Source organism: Molothrus ater, chromosome 1 (assembly GCF_012460135.2).
Source record: "Molothrus ater isolate BHLD 08-10-18 breed brown headed cowbird chromosome 1, BPBGC_Mater_1.1, whole genome shotgun sequence".
NCBI lineage: Eukaryota > Metazoa > Chordata > Aves > Passeriformes > Icteridae > Molothrus > Molothrus ater.
Window position 1 is genome coordinate 23,326,960 of NC_050478.2, and position 27,663 is coordinate 23,354,622.

The 27,663-nt window shown below is 37.4% G+C and overlaps 1 protein-coding gene across 7 annotated transcripts in view; it reads left to right on the plus strand.

Annotated features, from left to right (window-relative positions):
* Positions 1-27,663, plus strand: part of CDK14 (cyclin dependent kinase 14) — a 440,286-nt gene that overhangs the window by 242,585 nt on the left and 170,038 nt on the right. For all 7 annotated transcript variants that reach the window (XM_054516107.1, XM_036406938.2, XM_054516108.1 and 4 more), the window contains 2 exons: positions 3,093-3,232; positions 7,252-7,398. In XM_054516107.1, coding sequence (XP_054372082.1) covers positions 3,093-3,232; positions 7,252-7,367 — 256 coding nt within the window. In that variant the 3' untranslated portion in view covers positions 7,368-7,398. The remainder of the gene's footprint in view (positions 1-3,092; positions 3,233-7,251; positions 7,399-27,663) is intronic.

The following is a 27,663-nucleotide window of genomic DNA, read 5'->3' on the forward strand; positions in this document are numbered from 1 at the left end:
CATGAGTTTTGGAGAAGAATTTTTTCATTGTTGGGCAAAGCTCCATTAACAAAATTAGAATTTTAATGTAGAACTTTAAAGATATAGCTGAGCTAGGGGAAAGTGGTGATTTGATCCATGAGTTACTCAGATGATCTTTGGCCTGTATTACACAAGAGGTGACACTTGATCGTTATGGTCCCTTAAGAGTTTGAAATCTATAAATGCTTGGAAACATAATCCTAATAATGTAGCAACTGGAATCTTCAAAGCACTGACAAACAACTAGCACCAACCCCACAGCCCCAGCACTACTTGGGAATATAGATCTAATAATTATAGCAGGGAATGATCAGGGAATCATAGATCTAATAATTATAGCAGATTGAAATATTTTTGCAGACTGTGCAATGAATTTAGTCTTCTATTTATTAATTATAAGACTGGTTCGAATTATGACTGATTTATTCATAATTATTTAATTACTTGAGGTGATTATTTTTCAGCCCTAGATATTTTTGTTGGATTTATATTATATTAAATATATAATGTGCTGATTATTTTATGTTTATCTTTGGTTTCTCAACTGATTTCAGTGAATATGTATCTTTTTTTTGTCTAAACTGGGAAGGTGACTGGCTTTCTACACTGTTCCTATTCAAAACCTGTTCAATTGATATTAGTTTTTCTGAATTTCTTGCAAAAAGATCTTAGCAGTATGCCAGGTACACTGGTGACCATTATGAAGTCAAAATGTCAGCATCACTCTGTTCAAGGAGCTGCAGATGGCATCCAAAATTTCACCTGCAAGTCAGAATCTGTTGGTGTTTGAATGTTATTTTCTTTGACTTTGCTTTGCCTCACCTAATTAGCATCTCCACTGTATGTATGGATCAGCTAAGGAATGGTGTAATTCTTATATTGGAGGGTAATATTTCACTACTTAAGTGACTGCATTTTTCTGAATTAACATTCAGAAAATTAACATTAGTTCCCATTCAAGACAGAGCAGGTTTACTATAGTTCCTAAAATCTTGCAGCTACCTCTGTAGGGAAAAATTACATTTTTTTGAAATGGTTTGACACAATCTCTGAATGATTCATTGGTGCAGGGGGAATTAGGACTCAGGCCTCACAGATTCAATATAATCACCATTCCATGGAAATTTTGGATGTGTAGAAGAATTAACACCAATTCTCATTGAATATTTGCCACTCCTTTTCCTTTTCTTTGTTAATAACAACTTTTGTCTTGGTATCTTGCTGTGTTCTGTAATGAAATTCTCTGTAATTGTCACAAAAGTCTACCGAACATTTTCAACAATCTGGTAGTTTAAATAGTCTGGAATTATTCTAATTTATAATGTAATTTATAAGCAATGAATCTTTCATTCAAGGTGTTTTTCTTTTGTCACAAACTGAAAATGAAAACAGAAAAAGATGTGCCCATCATAAACACCGGAGTTCATCATCTGTTAAACCTGAAATAGCAATTTTGAAATCTAATCCTGGGAATTCAGTAAGATTATGAGTGATGAGATACAATGCCTTAAAGTGGTCAGCACTCCTGAGCAATTCATCCCTGGGTACTTTCTGGACATATATCCTGCCAGTTCTCAAGAGAAGATCAGATAGGCACAGTATTCAAATTTCCATCTAGCACACAGTTGCTAGAAATTAAAAAGACAGCCAGTGGCATATTTTTTGAATGATTGCAGATATCAGCATATCATGCATATGCCCATACATAATTTAGGATAGATGCTTTTGACTTTTTTTTTTTAATTTAAAATTAATATCTAAAATTAGAGGTTTTTTCACACTGATGATGGTATGGACATGGACAAAAAGTTGTAACTTAAATTTCTCACTGTAGTAATCTTTTATATTTATTTAGTGTTTGCAGTGTTGTCTATTCTTTGTTGAAGAAACAATTTTCACCTGTGCCCATACTGTTCCATATAAATCATGCCATGTCAACCCAATAAAAGAGTAATGCTGCTTAATCCATCTTCTTGATTTTTTTTCTGGAAAGTCAGCTTGAGCTGACAAAAATGAATATTTGCATGAAACATGCTGTAGGATTATTGATTTTAGAGGAAAACATAATCTTTTTCAAAGGCTGAGTTATTTTGGACTGCAGTCTACTATCTACTGGTTTTGGGAAACCAGTGCATTGAAAAAACCTTTTATAAAATTTGGCATTTACCCAGTAAGACATCTTTACTGAGCAAAGGCATGGTTGAATCTATGAAGTTTCCTAGTAATAATAGCAACATGATGTCAACAAGATTCAGCAGGTGTTTTTTTGACTGCATATTACAAAAAGCATGCTGGCTTTGGACATTTAGGAGGCAGCTGTAGCTTATTAGACCCAGGCCACATCTTGCTGATTACCATTTCACTGTCTCCACTCAAGTCTATTACGTTTTAGATTATATTTTCTTATAATATTCCCAAGGATTTAGCTCCCAGTGAAACAGTAAGTTTTCTCAGTTTCTGTAGGAAGCTTAGAAAAGATAACTCACTTAAATTTAATGTTTGCATTGCATTAACACTTAATGAGAAGTCAATTCCCTGCTATGTGAGTATATGAACGAATAAGAAGTCAGTACTCCCTGAAAGACAAATGTCTTTGTAAAACATGATGAATGTGTTTGTCGCATGTTAAGCATCACTGGATTTTAAAATTTTATACTTATTTAAGTTGTGTGAATGTTGCTGTTATTGTAAGCTTGGATTTTATGTGTTCAGATGATAATAAGAATTTGTTTCCAGCACTGTAAATTTTCAGTTTGTCAGTATGCTCAATAAAATGTAAATGGATGAATCAAAACAGTTGCTTTCAAGATGCTGTTGCTCACGATGCTTTAGCATACTAGGCAGGGCATATGTGATATGGTGTATTTTATGCTCTGTAGCTGTAAAATTTGTATGAATTTTGAGCTGTCAATACAGAAATGATTAATCAAATCCCTAACCTAAGGAACACTTTTCCTGGTAGCACTCCTGGCTATTAAGACTTGGTGTTTCAACTGTGCTGACTGGAGATGGAATTAGTAAACAGAATAATGACACTGTTTTCCAGAAAAACCTTCTTGTTTGTGTTTCAGGCTGAGCTGTGTGAACCATGCAGAAGATCTAGCTTCCAAACTACTTCAGTGTTTCCCAAAGAACAGATTGTCAGCACAGGCAGCTCTGAGCCACGAGTACTTCAGTGATCTGCCCCCACGGCTATGGGAGTTAACTGATAGTGAGTATAACCACCTCCAAATGGATCAGAAACAAAGATTCTAGTTCAGGCAGATGCATGTGTGTATGCTAGCCTCCACATACAGACAGCCTCATGGACACACGCAGCCACACACAAAATACGTGACTGCAATTGTGTAGATTGGAATTACGTAGTTAGCTTGGACAAAATGGATTCTTTTTTTTTTTGCTATCTCTGCTCTGCAGTCTGCAGCCTGCTATCTTTGTATTTGATTATGTGTGGAGCCAATAGAATTCTCTGAATTGTCATAAGCAAAAGGAAAAATGCAATTTACATATTTAGTGCTTTTCACTTATAACATACAGTAATTCTTAACTAGCTGCAGCACACAGGATAAAAATCAAGCTGTGTTTGATTCACAGAATCTCTGTGTGTTCTAACAGTAGCCTTCTTTAAGAAAGGACTTGGCATTCAGAAGTCTGGGAAACACAAAGTAAACAATCAGTTAATTTGCTGAATTAACTGTACAAAGAGGATAGCAGATGATATTCTTAGCTAAGAATGCTTTCACTATTTTCATACATCCTTTTGCTTCCTTTATTAAACAGAATGCATTCCAGTTGGCTTGGCAGAAGCATTCCTATCATAATGTATGCTGCCAATTATCTTTTTAGTAATTTAAAATCATTTATATTATATGTCTGCATGTTGTTTTTCATCATTAAAAGCACACAGCTATTTATTCTAGGGAAAAAATAGTATCATGAATGCTATTTTTTATTCAGAGAAGATTCTATTATTATAAAAAGGTTTCACAAGGGAATAACAGTCAGCATTTTGCTTGAACTCAATAGGGTGAAGAGACGCTTGCATTGCAGCATTGTATGTTCTTTTCTGTTTTCAAACATGCATCCATTAGCAAAATATCTATATCCAGTACCTCAAGGCAGAAAGTTCAGAGATGCAACAATGGAACATATGTGTGTAACTATGGCTGATTTAAAAGTTTGCTTCTAAAAACCAAGCTCTCTTTTTGAATATTCATCCACAGTAGAATTTGGTTACAGTCGTGTCGGTACAAAAACTTTTGTCTTCCTAAAGTTTATCTTTTCCATCCTCAACAGCTGTAGTAGTCACATTTTGAGCTGGTTCTGTACTTGGCTGTCCAAGTACCTATTCCCAGCTCTGCTCTGAAGAGCACTCTCCCATTTTTAGAATATGAAGATTAAACCAAAATATCACCAATAATTTATGTCCATCACTGTCACAGACTGTGTTCTGCCACTGCAAAAAGATTCCCAGTTTCCTTCTCTGCCATGGTGACCCAGCACTCAGTTTGCTGGCTGTGGTACTTGATAAGCAGAAAATTTAAATGTTCAGTGTAAGTTAAGGCAGCTGCTGTTGAAAGTCTGCCTTTGCAGAAACTGATGCAGAGATTCTTTTCTTCAGAACTAATGAAACATCAAGAATGCCAGTTCATTTATCCAATTTCCACCAAATGGAAAACAAAAATCACTCTGCAGTGGTGACATCTCAATCCTTATGACTGTGTGATTTAGTCTAGCCAGGATTTTGAATTCTGAATTCTGCAGTAGCACTTTTCTGTTAATATGGACTTATTACCCACTTGCCACTTAGTTTATCAGACAGTGGTTAAATCCAGTTCTATCAGTGAAGTAAATGCCTACACATTATCACTCTGCAGCAGGCTGCCAACAGAGACAGTCTTGTCCTAGTCATTAACAAGCACAATGTATGCAGAACACCAGAGGGGAATTAAAACCACAAAAAATACCTCAGGGTGGTATTTTTAATATGAGAATTTAATTTGTAATTTCACAGATTAAGAATTTTGGCTGCATTAATCCTTTTATCAGCTCACAGCAGGTTATTTGCAGAAGCATAACCATAAGGCGATATTCATTGGCAGAAACACGTCTTTGCATAACGTTAAACATCAGGAGCAGTGAAACCTTTTGAAGGGGGGAGAATAAAGATGAAAAATCATTATATTTTAAAGCAAGGTTCTTCTAAATGCCTCCAGTAAAATTTTGAGTTACAGAAAGACTATTTCTGTGTCTAGGAGATAATCATTATGAAGCATAAATCCAGATGCAAGAAAGGACAATCCCAGTATCAAATACTACAATCATTTCTATTTAGTATGACTTGGATATACTTGTAAACATATTTACAAAACAAAGAAGTCAATACTTTGGAGAGTTGAGAAAATGTTTACTGTGTAGTGAAATTACCAGTTTTTGTGATTCTAGTTCTTTTTGCTAATATTTTACATCAAGAAACACTATTGATAGTTAATTAAATATAGTTATAAACATATTGAGTCTTTATGTAGAAAAAAATTAGTGCTTTCTAATTTGGACACGACCAGCGATTTTGCAAATCTCTGTAGTGAGTAGTATTCATCGTGGAATATATTTTTGTCTAATGCTGAATTGCAAACTTTGGGATTTAGCACTTAAAACAAGGGAAAGACTCATATGTGGGTAGAAAAGCAAATGGGGTGAATCAGTCAAGTGATTTTCTATCAGAAAATTGTTTCCTCAGAATCACAATATTTCACAACAGTATGGTGATTCTGCCTACACTGAAAAAGTAAAAATGAAGTGTTTGACTTTCTATTCTGGTTTTGACCTTTAGTACTATGTATTTGTATTCTCTGTAATACTTTACAGTATATTTTTATTAGGGTTTATTTTAAAAATGTGTGCAAAGTTAGTTTATGTGAAAAGCACAATTTTGCTTGTCTTACTTGGCTTAGATTCAAGTCAAGGCATAATTTCAGTTGGGTTGGAAGTTCAATTTCCAGATAAGCTCTGTCTAAAAGGTAGCCACTTTCAGTTTTTAAAAATAGTACATTAAAAACATAAGAGCAATGCAGTTCTGCTAAAAACACCTTGTCTAGGAATACAATGCAATTTATGATGCAGCATAGCTTTCATTCATCTGAAAATTGAGCAGTAATCTGTAGATGAATCCCTTTTACTAAATATGGGTACTTGTTATTTTCTATTTAAAAAAAAATCATTCCTCCTGCTTTTCTACTTTTATATTTGAGAGCTCATATTCATTTATTTGCATAAAATATCTGTCATTAACAATGTGTGTCACCGAGGATAACAGAATAAGAAATGCAAGTTGAGATGTCAAACTGCAGTGGGAAGGTCTGTGCCTAAAGCAATAGCCAGGTCTTTTAAAGACATATAGATGAAAAAAGTAGTTCCAGAAATTTACAGATATGCCAGTTGTTAGTGCAAAAAAGAAAACTCTAATGGCCCTGATTAGTTCTTTAGCATTTCCCTATGGAATCATGCAGTGGCAGCTCTCATGAGGACATTGTTCAATGGAGGTTTGTTTTCAGGATATATTAAAAGTCATTGATTTTTCCTCATCAGACTGAGGCATCTAAGTAAAAATGAGTTTTCATATTATCAATATGTTAGTTCTTAACCATTTGCATTTGGACTGTGATTATTATCATCATGTCTCCCAATAACTGGTTGCTTGGTGTGACATTGAAGTCGTCAAGGTTTTTCTAGCCCATGAAAAAGGGAATTGCTTCATGTAAAAGATTTTTGAGTTCTTGGGATATTTTTGACAAGCCTAGTTGTCTTTGGTAATTCAAAAAAAGAAAGTCAAACTAGTTCAGTTCTACTGATTCTGAAGATGTAATGTGTGATATCAAATTATTGAAAAACCTTGCTGCATGTTTTACCTTCCTATTTCTAAGTTCTCTCTGCAGGAATTTGAAAGGGAAGTTATTAATTGTATGGTGGTGTAGAGGACAAATAAACACACACAATTTGGAAATGGGTGTTTTTTGAAGTTGTATGCAGCTAAGAATGTTTGCACCATACAATTTCCATCATAATGCATTCAGCTTCTTTCCATTCAGATTTTGTGCAGTGCTTACTGGCAGAAATAGGTGGTATATGTATTTAATGTGTTGTGTTTATCATATATATTAAATATTTTTAAATTACTGCTTTTACTGCAAAAAGAAACCAAAGTTTCTGAACTGACACTCTTTTTTACAGTGTCTTCTATTTTTACTGTCCCGAATGTAAGATTACAGCCAGAGACTGGAGAAAGCATGAGAGCCTTTGGAAAAAACAATAGTTATGGCAAAGGTGTATCAAACAGCAAACATTGAAGAATACCTGTGTTCACAACTGACAATGCAGGTAAGAAGTTATCATTGGAAAGATATCTTTGAAAATGTTCTTCAGTTATCTTTAAAGAAACAAAATACAAAACTCAACTGCATGTCCATGTGCAGGCTGATACTCTGGTTTTGCAGTTTTACAGTCCACATGAAGAGTATAAGCACTCAGGAATGAGTGACACTGACCATTTGAAAACTGCAGAAGTTGGTGCTGGTATATTAAATAATAGTTTGCCTTTAATTTGGACTGATAATTTTTCCCCCTGGTAAAATAGGAACAGAGAAAATACCTCTTGCAAGTTCTGTTGTTAAATTTTGGAGCAAGGAGGAGAAATTCTAGGATTTAAGGTCCCTCACAACCCTAACCATTCTATGATTCTGTTATTTAGTAGGTTGCAAGTCTTGGTAGCAGAAGGATGTTCATGATAAAGAGGTGCTGTCTTGTTAGTGATTATGATCTGTGTCACTGGACCAACTAATACTAGTTTTGTTCAACCACTGTTATTCAGCAGTGAAATAGTTTGTAATATGACTTCTGGTATTTTAAGAGCAGAGCAGAACCTGGGAAGGCCAGGTGAACAGAGAGGCCACTCACCAAATTACAGCAAGGGGAAGGTGGAGTTATATCCTGGCATTAATTGTCTTCTGCCCATATGCAGCAGCCCAGTGTTTGTTGAGAGGGATTTAACACTTGGCAGACTCTTCCAGATTAGCAGTATTTCTTTATATAGCTGCTTTGCTTATTATGCTTCTCTAAATCGTTTCATACCACAGTCTTTCACGAAACACCTTAAGAGCAGATTCTTTTCATTCAAAAAATCAAGGCCTGCCTTTTTTTTTTTTCTTGTTTGTTTTTAAAGACAAGGTTGCTTTTGCATGTTGAGGCCATTTCAACAGTTTGTTACAGAAGTTCTGGGAGCTGAGATAAATGCACATGCTGCTCATATACCTATTTGAAGATATGGTCTCCTATAAATGTAGTTGATATTCACATGATGTCTATATTTAGCTAAGTCTGCTTTATACAATATCAGACATAACTTTCTCTAATGAATTACATTTGGGTTTACTGTTGTATGCTTATGTAAAACTGGGTTTTTAACCCTGTGATGTTGTAGAGTCTTTGCCTGACAGGCAGTAACTACTGAAAAACTGGAATGAATAGATTTCAGGTGCTGACAGCCTGCCCCAGTTTTTGCACAAGCTCTTCACCAACAAACCATTTAAGATTCTCGAATGTCAGAAATGAGGCTGCCTCAGAGCAGTCTGTTTACATCCTTATTGACAAGCTAATCCCTACTTTTTCCTGGGGCTGTGTCCCTGCAGACATCTCTTCAACCTTGTCTGTTCTAACGTGACTTATCATCCATCTAAAGTATATTTAGAATGTGCCCATCTGTGCTAAAGACCTTTTGTGTAGAAGCTTATGTACAGAATCTCCTTTCTGTTGCTTCCAAATAAATGCAATTTTTTTGTTTATAAAATACGCAATGCAATGTTTTTGCAAATGTGCATGTAAAATAGTGCAAAAGAACCATTGGATAATTCTTACTGAAATATATTTAAGCAGGTACAAATTACTGGTTTAAATTTTTATATGTGAACAGAAAGAGAAAACCAAATCTACCCTCTACTTACATCACTGTGCTGTTATGGCTGCTCAACCACAGTTTTAATACAGAATAGCATGTTCATTGTGAAAGGTCTGAAACCACTTGGCAAATGTTGTGATGTGTACATATTGATTACATTTTTCCACTGTGGCTTGGGACTTTGTTGTGTTAGGTGCTTACAGTGCAATGACATATCAGCTCCCTGCTGTAGTATTTGACTTGTGCCGTGAGATGGGGACTGGCAGGTAATCCTGGAAAAGTATTAGGACCAAACAGAGGTCCTTGTACCATGTGGAGAGCTGGAGATTAATGACATGAAACTAAAATTCATAGGGAAGTAGGAGAGCTGTGGACATGAGATATGGATTTGAGTGAGGAATTATTAGAATGGGTGGAAACCTTTAAAGGTCTGAGACTACCAAGCAAGTAGAGGTGTGAGTCAGTGTGGAAAATGAAAGGATTTGGGAAAAGAGACTGGAGTTTTGGTAATGTGAAAAGAAGATCTGGTGAATGGCAGGTGGCTGTGATTTCAAGCAGTAGAGTAGTGACTGGCAAGCAGGATGTTCAGTCAGTAAAATGGATAAGTTGTGAGTCAGTCACTCTAGCAGAAGATTAGAGCTGCAGTCAGCAGGAGCGTAGCATTAGGGAAGGGGTATTTATTACAATATATTCTCTCAGAGTCTCCATTCACAAGGCTCAGTGAAGCAAAAGGATGCATGAATAGCAAAAGGAAAGATAGCAGTAGCTCTCCAGGGCCATGAAGTTGACAGGTGAACAAGGCAAGTAGAGTTAGAGAGATGGAGGCAAACAGTACAAGATGTTAAAATGTCAACAAGCATGATCACATAACATCCCAAATTGTGGGATAAATAAAAAATAGAAGGGGCAAATATTGCAAGGAAACAGATCTGATTATTTTAGAAAACCCAACAACCATAGCAAACAAATATTTCTGGCTTGTCTCCTGGACAAAGTAGGTACATATGTGTTTCACTCAATTTTGTGGGTTGACTTTACGCATATATAGAGGTGGCAGGGAAGTTAGAAGGGCTGGAATTTTGAGGTATTCCAGTATCCTTCAGGAAGCTGTGAAAGAGAAAAATCTGTAGATAGGTGCTCACTAAATCCTCTAACATGTGTCTAAATGAAAGGTTTTATTTTTTTATATATTTTTATGCATTTATACATTGTAAAGGAATTTTTTAGAGAAACCCACAAAAAAGCATGAAGAAGGAACCATCTTCAACCACCTCCAGAACCTGGTACTGAAGAAAATTCTAGTCTTATGTCTTTCTTCTCTTCCTCCCTCCCCCCTAATTTCCCTGGTTTGGGGGTAAAATAGGAAATAAAATTGAGAGACCCTATAAAGGTGTTGTGCCAAATCTTTCTGTGATAAGAAGTTATCACCTCCTGCTCTTCTCTCACACACTTGCTAGATGTTACTGCCCTGATAGTGTCCCACTGAATTAAATCCACGTTTCTTTAGGGTTTGGAAGGCAAAAAGATTAGGGGAGGAATGGCTGAGACATCATCTGCTGACTTTGGGAGCAACAGTCTCTAGCAGATTGGTGACGGAGAGGGACTAAAGGCAGTAAATTTGTAATTGGCTCCATCACTGATTAGAGCTGGTCTTAAGCCCTCAGAAACTGGTGCATCTCTGAGAATTTCTGCTGTCTTTAAAATACTGTAGTGCTTCAGCTGCGGTCTACAACTCACAAATCAACTTACCACTTGAAAAAGCAGTAGCCTAGGAGATGTTAGATAACATCTGTCAGAGTTGGACTACTAATGGGGTCTTTGTAGGCCACACTGTGTCATTGTCTTGGGCTCCAAGAAGAGACAACACATTTATTCCAGGGCCCATGGGGAAAAACCTGACATTTGCACTTAGCAAGGTCAATGCTGAGGCTGCTCTCTACTGGAGAAAATTAGCAAATATGTGGTAATGAGCATCACCACACACAGAAAAGTCTGTCAGCACTGAATTAGATGGGGCCTTTTGACCATATCTACAGATCTTTAAAGTTTTGTGATAAAGCAAAATGTTTTTATTTTGTGCCTGATGGTCTCCATTGATTTTTTTTTTTCTCCATGGGGAAGAAGCATCTCTGTGGAAGCATTCCTCATCTCTACATGTCTTGTTGAGTTATACTGTATATACTAAAGTCATCCATCTTTAGAGATCTGTTTTATTGAGACAAGAAACTCTAGAGCTCTGTTTTCATTTGGCTAGTGGAATACATGGCTAAAGCTTGTTCCTCTCTGGAAAGGATGAGTCAAATAGTAATTGAAAAGACAAGGCATTACCTGATACCAGATAGCACGTGATGTTTTCTTGTGGTGATTTATAATCCCCAGTTCCCATTGGTGGGCCAGAGACACGAGATGTGTTTCTGGCCTATTGTCTGCTTCCTGGAGCCAGCAGGGACAGCTTCATTCAGGATGGTAACACCATATGCTTTTAAAGTATTTAACCTGTATTACCATAATGAGATCCCCTGGCTTTCTAAATCTCTTTGACAATTCACTGAAGCAAAACAAAAAGTGGCCTTTATTTGTATTGCTTCACCACATGCACATGCATCCCAGCAATCCTGAATGTCAGTCACAGGGTGCTGAATTCTTTCTTCTGTGTCCATTTAAGCCAGCAACTGACACCAGCCCAGCCAATCGAGGGGAGGATGGCGTCATTCAGGCCAGCTCAGCTGTGCAAAGCAGAATAAAGCTGCAGAGGTGACAGTTACCACTCTAATGGCAAAAAGTGCTGGTTATTTGGTTGCTTATCACTGGGAGTGTTCAGCAGCACAGAATCATTATGGAAAATTACCTTTTTCTCTTTGCAAGCTAGAGGGGCGACTGTTGTTGCATCCCCATCCAAATAGTTTCATTTTTGTTTGTCATCCTCAGTTTTGCATTTATAAATTGTTTAAGAGTGTCTCTTCAGCCCTGCTGTGTGCGAACATAATTTTTGCCTGCCTTGCCCTAGTCAAGCCACAGGGAAGCTGTAGTCCAGCAGTGTGTGTGTCCAGCAGTCAGTATTGAAAAGTAATTTTCATTCACTACTCCCCTGAATTTACTCTGTTCTGGGTATCCCAATGTTGCTAAAACACTGTGGAAAACTATATACTGTGCATCTAAGTCTTCATCTGTGCAGTTTCAGGGGATAAAACTGTAGTAATTACAGTGGAGAAAGGTCTGCATAAAAGAGAAATTCTAGACTGAGAGACTGCAGATCAGCCAGATTTTGTCACTGCTGATTTAATCAAAAGCTCAAAGTAGCCAGTAGTGCTTTATATGTGTGAAATCTCAAAATTCAGTGTAAAACCAGATTGGGAGAGAAAAGCAGAGCTATAAAAGCACAGCAGTAGCCAATTTAATTTTTTAATGCATTTTTTTAATAGATGGATTCAGATAGATGTGTATAAACAGTCATTGTGCTGCTGCAGTTGAAAAGATGGAAGCCTAAGCACTGAAGATGGGAGGTTTAAATTTCGCTTGCATCTTTTAGTGCCAGACAGTGTCTATACATGAATGTTGAGGGTCAGTTTAATTATTTAACTAATACTGGATTTGCATAAATTGGCTTTCCTGAAAAGGCTAATAAGATGCAGTTGTGGAGGGCAGCTGAAAGCAATTTGGGTTTGAGTCCCGTAATGACAGTACTAAGCAGAGTTGAAATTGTAACATCAATTTTGTAAAATGTTAAATTAGTATTAAGCTGTGAAAGATAACTGCAGAATTCAAGATATTTTTTGGCTATCTAGTACTTTTAGTGCTATTATTTTCTTATGTTAACAACATAATGGCTTTATGAGACTGTTCCAGCTGTGCTTTACTTAATACTGAAGAATAAGATCACCACACTGCCGGAATATACCCTAAATATAACACACAAGGGAAAAACTCCAGGCATTGGTCTACATTTTCCTTGTGATATCTATTATCTTATTTCTATTGATATAAAATGAAAGTTTTAGACTGAATTTTGCCCTCTATTCAACCATAAAGAAAATCCCCTCATATCTCTGGACTCTGCACAGTGGGTGAAATGGACTGGACTAAGCAAATAGCTGTCCAGTGCAAGGATGTTTTTGTATAAACTGCCCATCTGACCTAAGTGACATGTGGGGACTGAGGATGGAAGAACTGTCCCTCAGGTCCCCAGGTATGCCCCAGTAAAGGAAATCCACCACCCAATCAAGGAGCTCATAAGGCTCAGACAATATGTCTGTTGGTGTTTTTGTGTCAGTACTCTAACAGGTCACCTTGTCTCGTCATGTGAAATGCAGTCACTCAATTGCACTCCTTGTAAGTAGTAGAATGCACAGTCTCTGGATTTTCTTTATAAAAAGAGTCAGTAACATAATGCACAGAGGTATGGAAAGTGAATTGGGAAGGATGGTCTCACTAAGAAAGCTGAACAGCAGTCCTGATGAAAGCCTGTCCAGCCTGGAGACTGAAAGCCCAGGAGAGCATCTATGCCTGGAAATAAGCACACTGAAACAAGTAGGCATGATCAGGATTTCTAAAATAATGGGAGTCTCTTTAGGAAAGAAGAAGGAAAGAAGGAAGCAGAACAGAGAGGGGAGGTCTTCACATTTTATTGTTACTTACTCCACTTGGTAGGACAAGTATTTAAAACCTCCATTGCTAGGAGATATTGATTTCTTCCCTGCAGTTATATACTCTATGTCATTTGGTGTGAAAGTAGTGCCTACATATTTATTGACATTAATTTTTTAAATTGTAATTTGTCATGGCCAAATCAACTTCAGAGCTGGCAGAAGGAAAACAAAGTATTACTACTATTATGGATAACTTTTTGGAAGGACAATACTGTATTTCCTTTTACTATGGCACAGTATGGAGCCTATTTTCAGTTCATTTCTAATGCATGATAACTTGCCTTCAGCACTGTGAAGATTCACTTTCAAATAATTTTTAGTGTAGAGGTTTGTAATTTTACAGTCATTTATGCGGTAGGAAAGATATTAGTGATATTTGCATGAACTCATGTGCTCAGTTGCAGTGCTGTTTGTTTGCTCATAAATTTAGGAGACAAAAGGCGGAATCCTCTGTGCCATAAGTGTGCTATATTGCATTATTAATATTAGGATAGCAAGCAATTCCCACTAGACAGTCTTTGTGGTCTGTTCATGCTTAAGAAGTGTCTGGGCATGAAAGGCCGTGTGAGTTCCAGTGGGCTGATAGTCTGGGATGACATTTGAATGCGCCGAGGACAATGTCTCGATGACAATGACTGGGAGGGAGGCAAAGGCGGGGCTCCACTCTCCCTGCTCTCCCATGGACAGTCACCTCTCCTTTAGGATTATTTCCTCACGTGACTCCTCAGTTAGGCTTTGTCTAAGAGGAATGTGGAACCACTGGAGGGGAGAAACTGAGGTTTCCAGACAAAGCAGAGGCTTCCAATGCTGACACACAGCCCATAACCCAGAAAGACAGCAAAGCTAATGAGAGGCATTGCCTCTCAGGCACCATTTGCAGCATTCAGAGTTCACAGAGCATTTTACTTTCAGCCAAATCGCAAACAAAAAGATGAAATTTTGTATTTCCATATACCAGAATATTTTCTGTGGAGGACAAGCTTTGTGGTGCCATTTTTCATCTGTAGCTTGTATTGCCTGATTATCCAGGAAATAAACAAAGTAAACCGACCACTGCAATATTGGGTATTAGGGCACCACCCATTAAAGTAAATGTGCACTGAATACCTCTAGTTGTGGGAAGATTCTTGCCTTAAAATGTAGCAATAGTTTACAAGTCAGCTAATAAATTATATTTATTTATTCTTCCCCATAAGTGGGATGAGGATGGATGTTTTTCCCACATCGTCCCAGTGTTAACTGTTAAGTCTCAGGAGGAAAACTCAAAAAATACTAAATAGTCATTTAATAAAGATATCTAATGTAGAAGAATAGCCCTGGAACTGCATCTTTGGATATTTTAAGAAGTGGAAACAAAATTGGGTATTTTCATAATTTTTTGGTCTGTTATAAATTATTAATGTTGTTTTGGGCCATATATGTATTTTGAATGAGTAATTATGGGCGATCATTCTCTGCCATTAGTAACCTAGATTTTAGTTCTGTACAGCCACTTCTGCAACCCTCTTTCGATATTAATATAAAGTCTAATCATGCACTATATTTTCTGACTTTTTTATTGTAACAGTAAAATCACAACCTTTTTATTTAAGTTTTCTCCCTGAAATTTTTATTTTACAATTGCTTTTAATACCTTTCTTGCTCAGTCTGTGCATTACACGTGTACCAAAATCTTATAGTTAGTTTATAGTCTGAAGGGAAATAAAATCCACACAATTAAATCTCTCCTTGTGTGCTTGAAAGATTCAGCACTGAGTAATCTGTCACATCATAAAAGGAGCAAAATCAAAACAACTGAGTCATCATCATGACTATGCTTGGTTTCAGCCCATGAAGCGACATCTAGACTCTGCAGATACTGTATTTGTTGTTTTATGTATCTGTGTGCAAACATTTGTCGATACAGAGGTGTAAATGTTGCCAGCTTTAAATTAGGTTAAAAGTGCTATTTATGGCTTACATCAACAACAAAAAATATTCATAATCATCCCTAGGTGAAGCTTCTCATTTAACGAGCTTACAGCTCCTAATTAATTCTGTAAAGAACGCCATTTGGCAGAGCAGAATTATGAGGTTTGCATATTGATAGTGGCAGGGAAAAATATATCTGTTTTCTATTTATATGGTAAAATTAACTTCTGTTCTTTTGAAAATGGCACATCTCAGAGGTATTGCTTTCAAAATGGTCTCAGGGTGTTAAGAAAGCAGTAATAACAGCACCAGGCATTCCGTTCTGTCCTAATTTTCCCACCAGTTTTTCAATGTTTCAGCTGTCTCAGAGACTTAAAGTACTCTCATTAGGTCTCTGCAGAGGCTGCCTGCTCGCCTGCTCCATCACTCTCCCGAGCTGCCTCTCTCGCTCCCCCTCTCCCACTCTCCCCTTTTTTTCCCCTCCTGCCTTGGGAGTGACTGTGAAGATCATTTGCTGGTGTGATTGGCAGGTTAGAGCATTCGATCAGATGAGTTCCTCTTAGTGCAGGTCAAAAAGGCTGGTTAGCAGGAGCTGTCAAAAAATGCCAGCAGCATTCGAAATGGGAAATGTCATGACTTCGAGGCAGGGGGTGCCACCTGGAACAGAAAGCCCCCAGCTCATTAGCAAGTTACAGGATGCAAGCTTAACTGGAGGGAGCAGAGGAGGAAAGATAATACCCAATAGGGAAAATTATTGTGAAGTGGAATTGATTTCATGTATAATTTGTTTATCACTAGAGGGGACAAATGCTGTCCTCCTGACATGTGTGGAGGAGTGTGGACTATGAATGAAGCAATTTAGCATAATCTCCAGGTTGAGCTCTGGATTTAAAGAATGCCAACTTCTTTCTTCCCAGCTGTGGAAGTGATCAGGTCATGTTGTATTAATTTAACCTGACATACTCTCAAATGGTTTATCTGGGCAATTTTAGCAATTTAACAGAACACAGCAGATATGAGCTGCATTCATTATTAACATGGCGCAGTGGTTTGTCTTCTGGATGAAGTGGGGTTGGGGGTTTACTGGAAGCTGCTGTTGTAAAAAAGACATGTTCCTCTTGCAAGTTGAATTATAAAAGGACTCATTTTTAATGCTTAGTTGGACTGCATAAAATCAGAATGCAATTTTGGTTTCATGATATAATTTTATTTCCAAGAAAACCTACATACCCTTAGAAAGTATGGATTTAAAAATAAATAAAGCATTCAGCTTACTGTATAAATTTAATCTGAAATGAAGACTACAGGGTCTGCTGCCTATCAGGGACTTATAGAATGCACATATAAAATATCAGCATTACAAAATGCTTAGTCTTCTCCAAGATATCCTGTAGTGGTAAAATTGCAGGCAAACTCTTCATCCCAGGCAGTTTAACAAGCTCCTGGCTATTAATATTGCTAACCATTCACTTGCTTCACTGGTCTGTATTTTAGTATAAAAGGCATAATGCATATCAGTAGAAATGGCTGCATAGATTTTTCTCTTCTTCCACCTCCCCCCAGTTTTTTTCAGAAATGTTAGGAAAATAAGATGAGGTACCTGCCAGACTGCTTTATCATGGTATCTTTGTGCAGCTTTTTGTCTAGCTCTGCTCCTCCTGAAGACAATGGGAGTATTCCATGGACTTCAATGGGAGTAGAGCTGGCTCCCTTATCAAAACTAACATGGACACAACAATCTCAGACTGAGAAAATAGGACTTAAAAGCTGAAACGGCTCCTGGGAACTATTTTTCAAACTGTATCCCTTCTTGTTAAGGAATTTTGTCTTTTATATATTAAACTCATACTTTTCTCAGAAGTTTGGAGCTCATGCTTAAGCAGTCTCTTGGTTGGGTCCTGAGGAATGTTTGCTTACTGTTCAGATCCTTGGCTTTTTTCAGCTTTCATTTTCTTCTATCAAAGTTTTTAAGTTGGTAATGGAGTAGCTAGCATTTGCTTTATTGAGTAACCACAGGCTGTTGAATTTCCCTTTCTCCACTGAATGTGAATCAGAATCAGATTTTTAAAAGGAGTTTCTTAATCAAAATATTTGTACAGAGGCTTACAAATGAGTGTTTTCTGTTTGGTATTTCATGTAAAAAGCTCAGATTAACAGCCTGATAGTTTGCAAAAAAGAAGTTACTAAAGCACCATAAAAAGGGCATTCTTTACCTTCCAGATACCTTTTTAGTGTTAAGTTCTTTCAGATAGGCACTGTGAACACTGGCTGCTGTAGTCTGCCCTAATGAACACACAGGCTCAGTCCTTTGCAAAGCTGAATAAAGAGAGCAAAATATCAGAATAAAATATCCTCTGTGCAGATTCTGTGGTAGAATTTTTCCCACCTTGGGCAGCTCTGCAGATGCCCAACTAGTATTTAAGCATTTAAGAAAAAACTGGAAACAAATTTGAAAAGTTCAAAAAGTATTCATTACTTAATGTCTGCTCTGGTACTTTGTTTGTGGGAGTGATAGACATTTAAATTATTTGTATGGAGTTTGAAAATAAGGCTTCTGTTGGGAAAAGAGAGTAAACTGGGAAATCTCCAAGTCTGTTAGCTCCATGGACAAAGGGTAAGGATCAGAAAGCACTGGGCAGACCTGCTAGACTTTAACCCTGAGGTATATTTGAGGGATCTGTGGTGGCTGTAGTGTCTGTCTGCATCTGGCAACAGCTGCTTGGACATGAGAAGGGTGTTATGGCTAGGAAATCTGACTGGTGCAGATAAGCTCTTTTCTAGAACTATGTGTGACACAGGTTAGAGACCTGTGTATGTCCTAGGTTCATGACCAAAGAAGGTATCACTCAAAATTAGAAAAAGCAGTTAAACAACTAATATTTCCCACATATTTACATTTTCTGCCAAGAAAGAAGAATTGTAGTCTGAAACAGAAGAAATAATTTAACCATTACTCTTCATTTTTTAACCAGCTTCTTGTTTTTCAAAACTGACAGAAATATTTTCTTAGCTTCTAGGAACTTGATAATTCAAATGAAGAATAGTAGTCAGGAAAGCATTGGTAGTAAATTCTTTACTGACCCTCAAAACCTACTATTCCTACAGTTGTTTGTCATTCACTCAAATCCTGATTTCTCTATTCTAAATAAATACTGGTTTGTTCCTTGACTCTCTAGGGAAGGTCAGGCAGAAGCAATGAGTGGGGAAATCACATACTCATGATCTGATTTTCATATGTGTTCTCCCCCAAATTTTTGAGGAATCGCTGGAACTTGCTAGTGTGTGTTCTGTGACATTACCAATCTTTGTGAATCACTTTTTGGGTGAGAAGACGCTCTAACACATGGTCCATATTCCATCAGTGACTCCTTTTATCATTACTTGTGTATAAAAACACTTTCTCTATGAATTGCCTTTGTCTTTTTAGAAGGTGGATATGTTGAGAGTGCTGGAAAAATTGAGTGAGCCCTGAGGTCATCTAAATAACTCCATGTAATGTGAGCAGGTGTTGATGAAATCTGGTTCAATCGGTAGCATTTCAACTTTTGCTTTATGTATTATATTTCAAATTAAATAGAGCAGTATAAATCAATCCATAAATTGAACCTGAGATTGGGTCATACCACTTTTAAAATGTATGTGTGTAGTTCTTGACTTTGATATCATTCACTTTTTAATCTTTTTCATTTGGGCTGCAGTAAAAGGATATATCTCTAAAAATGATTTTCTAAGATTTTGCCTCTCCACCATGTTGAGTCTTTTTACTAAAGACTATATTACTATTATTTAATATTTACTATAGTAAATATCCCAGAAATTATTTACATCTATTACTAAATCTTTAAGGAGGTGCATTTAGATAGATTGAGCATATTGACGATTTCTTGACCTGATCCTGTCAAAATCCTTGACCAGGGACTTTGCGCGAATGTTTTGATTTTGATTTTCTTAGTAGCTGGAGCATTGCTTTTGCATCATTAACCCTTGCCATCTTTCCTCAGATGACATAAAAGCTGAGATTTTCTGAATTGTCAAGTCCTGGAGTTGCTTTTCTCTGTGTAGGCTGTCCTCCTCTCCCCAAAATCATCTCCAAATTTTCTGGAAAACAATGTTCTGTACCAGCTTGTGTGGTATGGAAAGTAGAATTGCTAATGAGTCACAGCACTGCTCCTGTCACCAGACAGCAGGACAGGCATCTCTCCATCCAGATGCCTAAATGGAGGGCAGAGAAACTGTAGCACACCTAGGGATTTAGAAAGATGTTTGAAATGTGCCTCAATGGAGCAGACTGATTGAGAAACTGAATTCTCTTCCCATGAATTCCTGGGGAAGGAAGGGAGAAACCAAAATGCAGTGTAAACACATGGGCCCTCATAGAATCATCAGAGTTAGGAAAAACATCTTCAGGGTCTGGACTGGAGGAAGCAACACTGGGCAAAAAAGCAGGTGAGAAAAAAGGTGAGATCTGCAAAGCTTCTTATCTATGTGGTGTTTCTCATCCATTTTATTTTCATGGAAACAAGCACAGCTTCTTGCTAACAAACATCAACATTTTCAGCTCATGTCTATTGAGAGATGCTCTGTTTTAAATTTCTGTTGTTAATCCACTGTGTGTTGTGATCACAATAATGCACAGAAGTTAAACAAACATCCCCCACCCCCAAACCTCCTCCCCTAAGAAATCAAAATCCCAGACCACGATGATAAAACAGATCATTAAGAGTTTCAGCAACAGCCTATCAGCTTGGCTCTTAGTGTGTTTTTCCTGCCATTAAAAACCATATAGATCCACAAATTTGATATAGTCTAGACAAAAAGGGAGGGGGAAAGGATTTTAGAAACATTTTATCCACCTTACTTTTCAACATTAAGATTCTTTTTTCAGAACAGCGTTTGTACTCTAGTGTTTGAATTTAAAAAATGGCAGTTATAAAATTCTTAAGTATTTTGCAAGCTTAAAGCAAATGTAGTATATTTGTAGATGGATGCTACAAAAAGTGAAAACAGGATTGTTAATACGTGAACATAAGCAAAATGAGTTGTTACCTGACCTTGTTATCTGAAATTTTGCTGTTTCTCTTCCTTATTTCTTTCTTTGTTTATTGAGTTTATTTGTTACATTATGCCTAAAACAGTGAATATAAAATTCATAATTCACAGATCCTACTCACCTTGTTCATGGAAGGCCCTACCATGAAAAAACAGGTCAGACAGGAGCAATGAGTGGGAAAATCACATATTCATCATAGGATTTTTATTTGTTTTCTCCCCCAAATTTTCCAGGGGGGAGATTCCAGGAGAATCACTGGAACTTGCTAGTGTGTATTTTGTGGCTCTGGCAAAATGCTGCATAAGAATAAGGAACCTCAGTGCTGTCTGTGTTGGCCCTTTTGGCACAGTGTTAACACACACTCCCCCAGCACACACATACACACCCATGGCCCTTTGCAAAAGCCAGTGATTTCTTTGCTCCTGGTGCACATCCAGATGGAAAGGAGATTGGAATGTGGAGACACTTAGCTTTGTTGTCTCCTGCTCTTGTATATGCACTATGCACATTTATGATGGAAAGGTGTCCAGTAGGTCCCAAACTTTCTGAATGGCAAGAGAATTTCAACAGATGCAAAGCCTATAGGTAAACAGAGAGTGCTGTCAACCCTGCCTTCATTTAAATGCCAGAAAATGGATAAGGGCAGAATTGAGATCATATTTTGCCTTTTAAGGTAAATAATCCATGTCAGAGTCCCAAAGCTTCCCATCTCAGCAATGATAAACATGAGCTGGATCTGTCACACCTTATCCCTGTGAGACCCCACTGCATGCAGTGGGTCATGGTATATGTTTGTGTTGTGGGGAGGAGGGAGGAATAGTGTGTAAAGTGCTTTACATCTGCGTAACTTGAATATTTTATGTTGTTCAAATACATGTACTCCGGTGCTAATGGAAACAGAGATCACTTATCACCATATCTAAGGAATTAGAAATGTATATTCATGACTCCCTGTTACCCAAATAGGATGTCCATCATTCTGCATTAATGACATAGCTCTATTCTACTCATATCATTTTTCTTTATGTTTCACCCAGCTGAATAGCTCAGTGCTGCCATGGGGTCCTGTATCGTATGGCAGACTTTGCCTTTTGAACTGCCCACATCACAGTTTGCTGCAGCTCCCTATCTCCACCGTCATTCTTTTTCTTTACTCTAAATGTTTCCAAGGAGGAAGAAAAGAAAGAAAGAAAAGATTAAATAAAAAAAAAAAAAAAGGTGGGGGCTGGGGGGGAAGGAGGGGAGAAAGAGACTGCTGTGGAAAAATAAAAGTTTAAAAGAAAACCAGAATGAATGCTTCACTTGTTGGCTTTTAGCACAATTACCATACCTTAGGAAATATGCAGGGAATAGTTAATTATGACTAAATGAGCTCCTTTTAGAGTTCATGGCAGGCCCCAGCATCCAACTGTCAGAGTTGTGAAAGATTGAATTAAAAGGCTGCTCCCCCTGTCAGCCGATAGGATGGTCTGCTGGGGGAAAACAGACAGTGAAAAGATAGCTGGGTTAGAGTAGCCTCAGCAAGAGAAACACGTTTGGCATTTGCATACTGCTCCTGCAAAGGGCTTTAATCCAAATAAAGGAGGAGATTTCAGTATTGTCAACCAAGGCTTTGTTCGGTGTGAAGAGCAGAAGGAAATCTGATGAAGGGGCCTTTCTGAAGCCCTTGCACACAGACTGGAGGTTGTTCTAGTAAAGTTATGTACTTTGGGATTGTTTACACACTGTTGTCTGTTTGAAGATCTCCTAAACTGAAAGACCCAAAGTATTCCTCTTTGCTAACACAAAAGTGTGGAATTTGTGTGGTAAAAATTACTTACACTGCAGACCTGAACAAGTTCTTTTCATTATTTTCAGAAAATACCTAAAGTTCATTTTTTTGGTGTAGACAAGGTCCCCAATACTTCTTAGCTGAACTCATATATCACAAAGTTATTTCAGACTAAAGGAAAAAAGGGAGAATTATGTTCTCAAAATGCAGAGAGCACAAAAAATAAGATACTCTTCAGGCTTGAGGCAGCAAAATCTTGCTGCCTTCTCCAGCACAGTTCTTTTTTAAAAAAGTAAACAGTTTCATACCAGCTAAAAACAGTGTTTTGAAATTTAGTTGGGGTAAAGTGTTGTGTCTCTGCTAAAATCTCTTCTGTACTTTCTAGGTTTTTTTTCCTCACCTGAGAGATGAGCCAGAAGCCTCAAACCTCTTTTGTATTTAATCTGCAGCAGACCCAGTCCGTGCCTTAGAGCTTTGCCAGCTAAAATAGCTGATTTGTGTTTAAAAAACCCCAAAACTATTTAAAGGTGGTGGCAGGCAAATTGCTCCTCCTTAGAATGACTATCCACTTACAGTGTTTACTGCCAGCTCCCAAGGTTTTCACATGGGACAAAGAGCACATCTCAGAGATAGGATTAATATTTAGGGACCAAATAGGTCATCTAACAGCACAGCACCTGAAATAGATGGCTTTTGCTTTTTGTTGCTGCAATTTTTTTTCTGTGTGATTGTCATAGTCTTAATGATTTTAGCTAGTACGGAATAATTTATTTGGATGGTAACACTCATGGAAAATGGTGTGTGTGCATGTGTGTGTATATATACACACACACACATATATAATGCTCTCTTGCTCTATATTTTTATATATATATATGTATGCATGATTTTTTCTAGAAATGTGTCTGTACATACTTAGCTCATTTTCTCATCAGCTTTGTAACTAATAGTCATTGTAAAGCAACATGTATTTATTGGTAATGCTTTGTAAATGTTAGGGTGAGCAATATCCTGGCCTGAATAGAGCTTGAATTTTCTCTAGTAAAAGAAGTACTGTCTTTAAGGCTTGCTGAAACTCTGGGAAAGAAGATGAAGCAATTTGTAAGATACCAAAAAATGATGCTGGGCATACCTGTATGGATATATTTGTGCTTCCTCTGCAGTTGCTTAACAGTTATAATTAAAGGAAAAAATTACAATCCTGTTAATATTAATAAATGAGTCCACATATGATGAAATTTGGCTCTTGGTTACACATGCTCTGACTTGTTTGGGCAGGTTATTTTTAACGTGAAATGCTTCTTTATGCTCACTCAGAGACAGACATTGATGTTTCAGCTAAGATTTTTTTTTTCCAGCTAGTGATAAATGTGAATCATTTAAGACTTAATCATCTATTAACCTTATTTTCTCCCACATAGTTGTCATAAATTCTCACAGAAACACAGGCCAGAAACAATAGGCCACAGGGCACCTCCAATCCTCAGATTGTTGGTGCAACTTGCAAATCAGTCGTCAGAAAGGGGAGGTGGTTGATGGAAAATGTGCCATATCCTGTTGCTTGCTGAGCATTATCTGGATTCAAGAAAAGCCTGAATGAATTTCAGCATCTCCCTTTTTCTTCCACCCTACAAAAAGCTTGAAGGGGAGATCAAATTTTGGTAAAAACAGGAGCTGAACTGAGGTGTCAGTTGGCACTCAGTGTGCAGTTCACACCTTCTCTTATTAGTTTAATTTATTCCTTAAAGCATTTACCTTTTTCCACCTGAAATGAGCAGTAGAAAATGAGGTACAATATTTTACAAGGGTTATTTACCAAATGATATTTACTGCTTGGAAGCATAGCAGTGCAATCTGTAAAGTAGTTTTTGACTGCCTAAAGAGACAAGCAGCTTGAATCCAGCCTGGTATAATGTAGTATGCAATTTCAAAACAGTTACTTTTATATCAACTCATAAGTTTTTATTGCTTCATAAGAAAATGATAGCATCGTCCTACAGTGCTTAGCTCCTCTAGGAGATAAACTCCTGTGACTTTCTCATGTGCTGGCCATCTTTGTGCAGCTTTCACTGGTAATAAAGAACTCATAGTCCAAAACACTGCTGGGAAAACAAGGATGGACCGTGGTAGTAATAAACATGTCATTTAAACCTTACAGGAAAACGAAGGTGGTTTATTCAAACATCCCTTCTAAAGTATAGCTGATGATAATATTTTAGTAACACAAAGAGGGAAATCTTCTAACGCTCCCATTCCTGGGCTCTGTTCCCACTGAAGGCAGCAGGAGCTGCACATACAGATCCAGAGGGCTTGCAACTTGAATAGCATCTAATATGGAGTTGAACAGTTTTTAAAAAAATAGAAACTGGGTTCACTCCAACGCTTGCAGTCTGCGTGCAGTGAAGTGGTGTTTTCACTTTTCATCTCTTGCTCTTTGTTTCACAGCACCGGTGCAATCTCCAATTAGAGCCCACCCTTTGTTAGCAGCAGCCTCATCCCGCTCTGGGTTTTTCCTGTGAGAAGCGTGTCAGAATTTGGGGGGACTAAATATCCTCCTTTGTTGGAGAGCTTGTCAAGCACCGCGCTCTGCCCGCTTTCCCACCAGGAAGGTCAGGCCGCTGGGGGGCCGCTCTATTTTCTGAAATGATCCCTACTGTCTGTCCATGCTGTCTGACAGATTGAAACAGTTGTCTGTGTCACTGCTTTCAATGCTTTTTAAATGCCTCACTTTCCTTGAAAGATGTAAAATATGTCGGCAGTGGGGGGAAAAATGTAAAAGGAACTATACTTTTTCCTGCTTAAAGAAGCATTGGGTTTTCTTTTCTAAAGTAAACTTAATTTTGTTTAAAATATAAGATGACGTAGGGGAAAAAAAAACTAAACACCAGCTAATCTGGAAGACTGGGTAAGTCGCAGCTTACATACCCTGTTTCTGAAGCTTCATTTTAAAACGAGGGCAATAAAATTATTAAACACACATTCATTCAGTAGCTGAAGTAAAATAGTAAATTTTCTTTGTTCACTTATAATTCAGTTTAATATATTTTGATCTGAGGTATGTATAAAGCCTGAAGAAATTGGTACTATGCTGAGCCTTCAATACTCTCCAGATAATTGAACTAATTAAATCTTTACCAACATTAACACAACTCCAGCATTCCTTGGACAGTGGTTAATTATTGCATGAACATGGCAAGCTTAAACTAAACAGATGAAAATAGAATCCTGTGGAATGGGTATTGAGTTTATTCTTTATTCATCTTTTGATAAGGTTTAATTAAAACTGCCTCTCTCCATTGTGGTGAGAATGAATGTGCTTGTTTTCTTAGTGAAAGCCAAATTATTCACTTCAGCCATGGTTCAATAATCAAAGGGTTTGCAAAGTTTTGGGTTATATTGTAGCTGTGGAGATATAATTGCTGCAATTCTCTATGAAGGCTTTATCTTTTTATTACATTGTCTTTTATTTTTTACTTTATTTAGTAAATTAGAGCATCCATTTTCTGATTCACTATTTTAATGTGGTTTAAGCAGGACATTTTTGTCAACAGTGAGTGAACTGATGAAAATAAAATTTAAAATAAAATATTGTTTTTAATAATTAGAAGGCAAAAAAATAGTTTCCAAAGAAATCTATATTCCAGTCTGTTAGAGTAAAACACAAAGTAAAATTCATGCACGTAGCACATAGCTGTCTTTATGAAGTGCTGAATTTTAATAAAGGACTGGTCATTTATTTTTATGACAGTAACAGGAGGGTGGACATGGTGACTCCCCATGTTTATACAGTGGCTAATTGATCACTGAGAAAAAATTGTTGAAAGAAACAGTGATGGCTCATAACGTTAGAATACACAAGATTGCAAAGTGACTTGAGCTGCTTACCTTGTGTATGACCTGCAATCTTCAGCACCAGTGATACAATGGAAAAACAAATCCTTGAGAGATGTGAAATTTTGAGCAAGAGCACTGGGGTGCATCTGAAGGAGAATGAGAAGCATTTGTGAGTAGGTATGCATGCATGCAGACTGGCATCCCTTGTGTTGCCATGGACTTGCCTTTCCACTTGGAAAGCTGTAGATCTGAGCTTCAACTCTCATGTTGCAAATTCACGTGAATTCTTTGAGAAATAACACAGCAGGTAGGAAATGGATCAGTGTTCCTTTTAAAGGAAGTGTCCCACTCTCTTTTCATACAGTTCTGCAAGTGACTTCAATGGACCACCAAAAGCGTCATAGGACAAGTTGCACAGTTTTATTTGTATTCTGGTATCTCATTCTGATGTGGTTTGGAATGAAATCCTGGCAAAACCTTGGTTTCCTGACAGACTTTTCCATTCCCATTTATAAAATATTAATTTCACTTTCTATGATTTATCAAGCAACTATGCCATTGTTCTGTCTTGGGCTCATGTTGTCATTAGGGGATTCCAGGCTGGCACAGTGGTTTTTGTTTAAGGGAGGAAAATCTGTTTCCTTTTTATTTTGTTATTCCAAGAGTTGTTTCTTTTAGAGTGAATTTCACTGGGTAATAAAAAATTTAAGACTGTGAGTGCACCAAAGGCAAAAAAAAAGCTGAGGAGGGAGTCTCTTGAACCATGGAGTTGCACTTAACTGGTAGTGCTTTCTCCTTTTTGAGTGGTAGTGTGCTGGGTGCATGTCATGTGAATCCAGAGCTATTTGGAGTCACTGGACAAAGGGCAGTCTGCTGGGAAGCTGCAGTCAGAAATGTGTTGCTCATGTTCTTTGTCATGGAGGAATAGAATTTGAGTCCCAGCTGATGCTGTTAAGATACTGTAGGTGCAGCCATTTACTTAGACTTTATTGAAGTCAAGATTTGCTCTATTTCTGGAGGTATGGGAATGTGGCCGATCTGGAAAAGGGCAACCCTGCATGTGAGTTGTGCCTTGAGTGTGTGCATATGGTCAGTCCTGTTCTAATGGTGAAAGTTGTGTTCTACTTCCCTACTAACAGAATTTCCCTCCTAAATACATTAAATTAGGTCATCTCTGAGACCAGACATCCCCTTTAGTTGTTTGGGGTTTTCTCCCAAATAGACCTTACATATTTTGTGAAATTTATTTTTATTTGGCATGAAGAAAATAGATGAGGAAGAACTGTTAATTTATCTGAGCTCCTTTGTGCTACATTTTGTCTTTTAAAGCATTGGAAATGCATTTCTGAATTATTATAAGGGTTTTAATATATTTAATATGAGTAACACTCTGTTAGAGGTGTGTTTACTGCACAGAAAGATTTTCCAGCATTTACTACAATTATGCCATGGTTCCACAGTCATTGAGATGGGGTCTGTG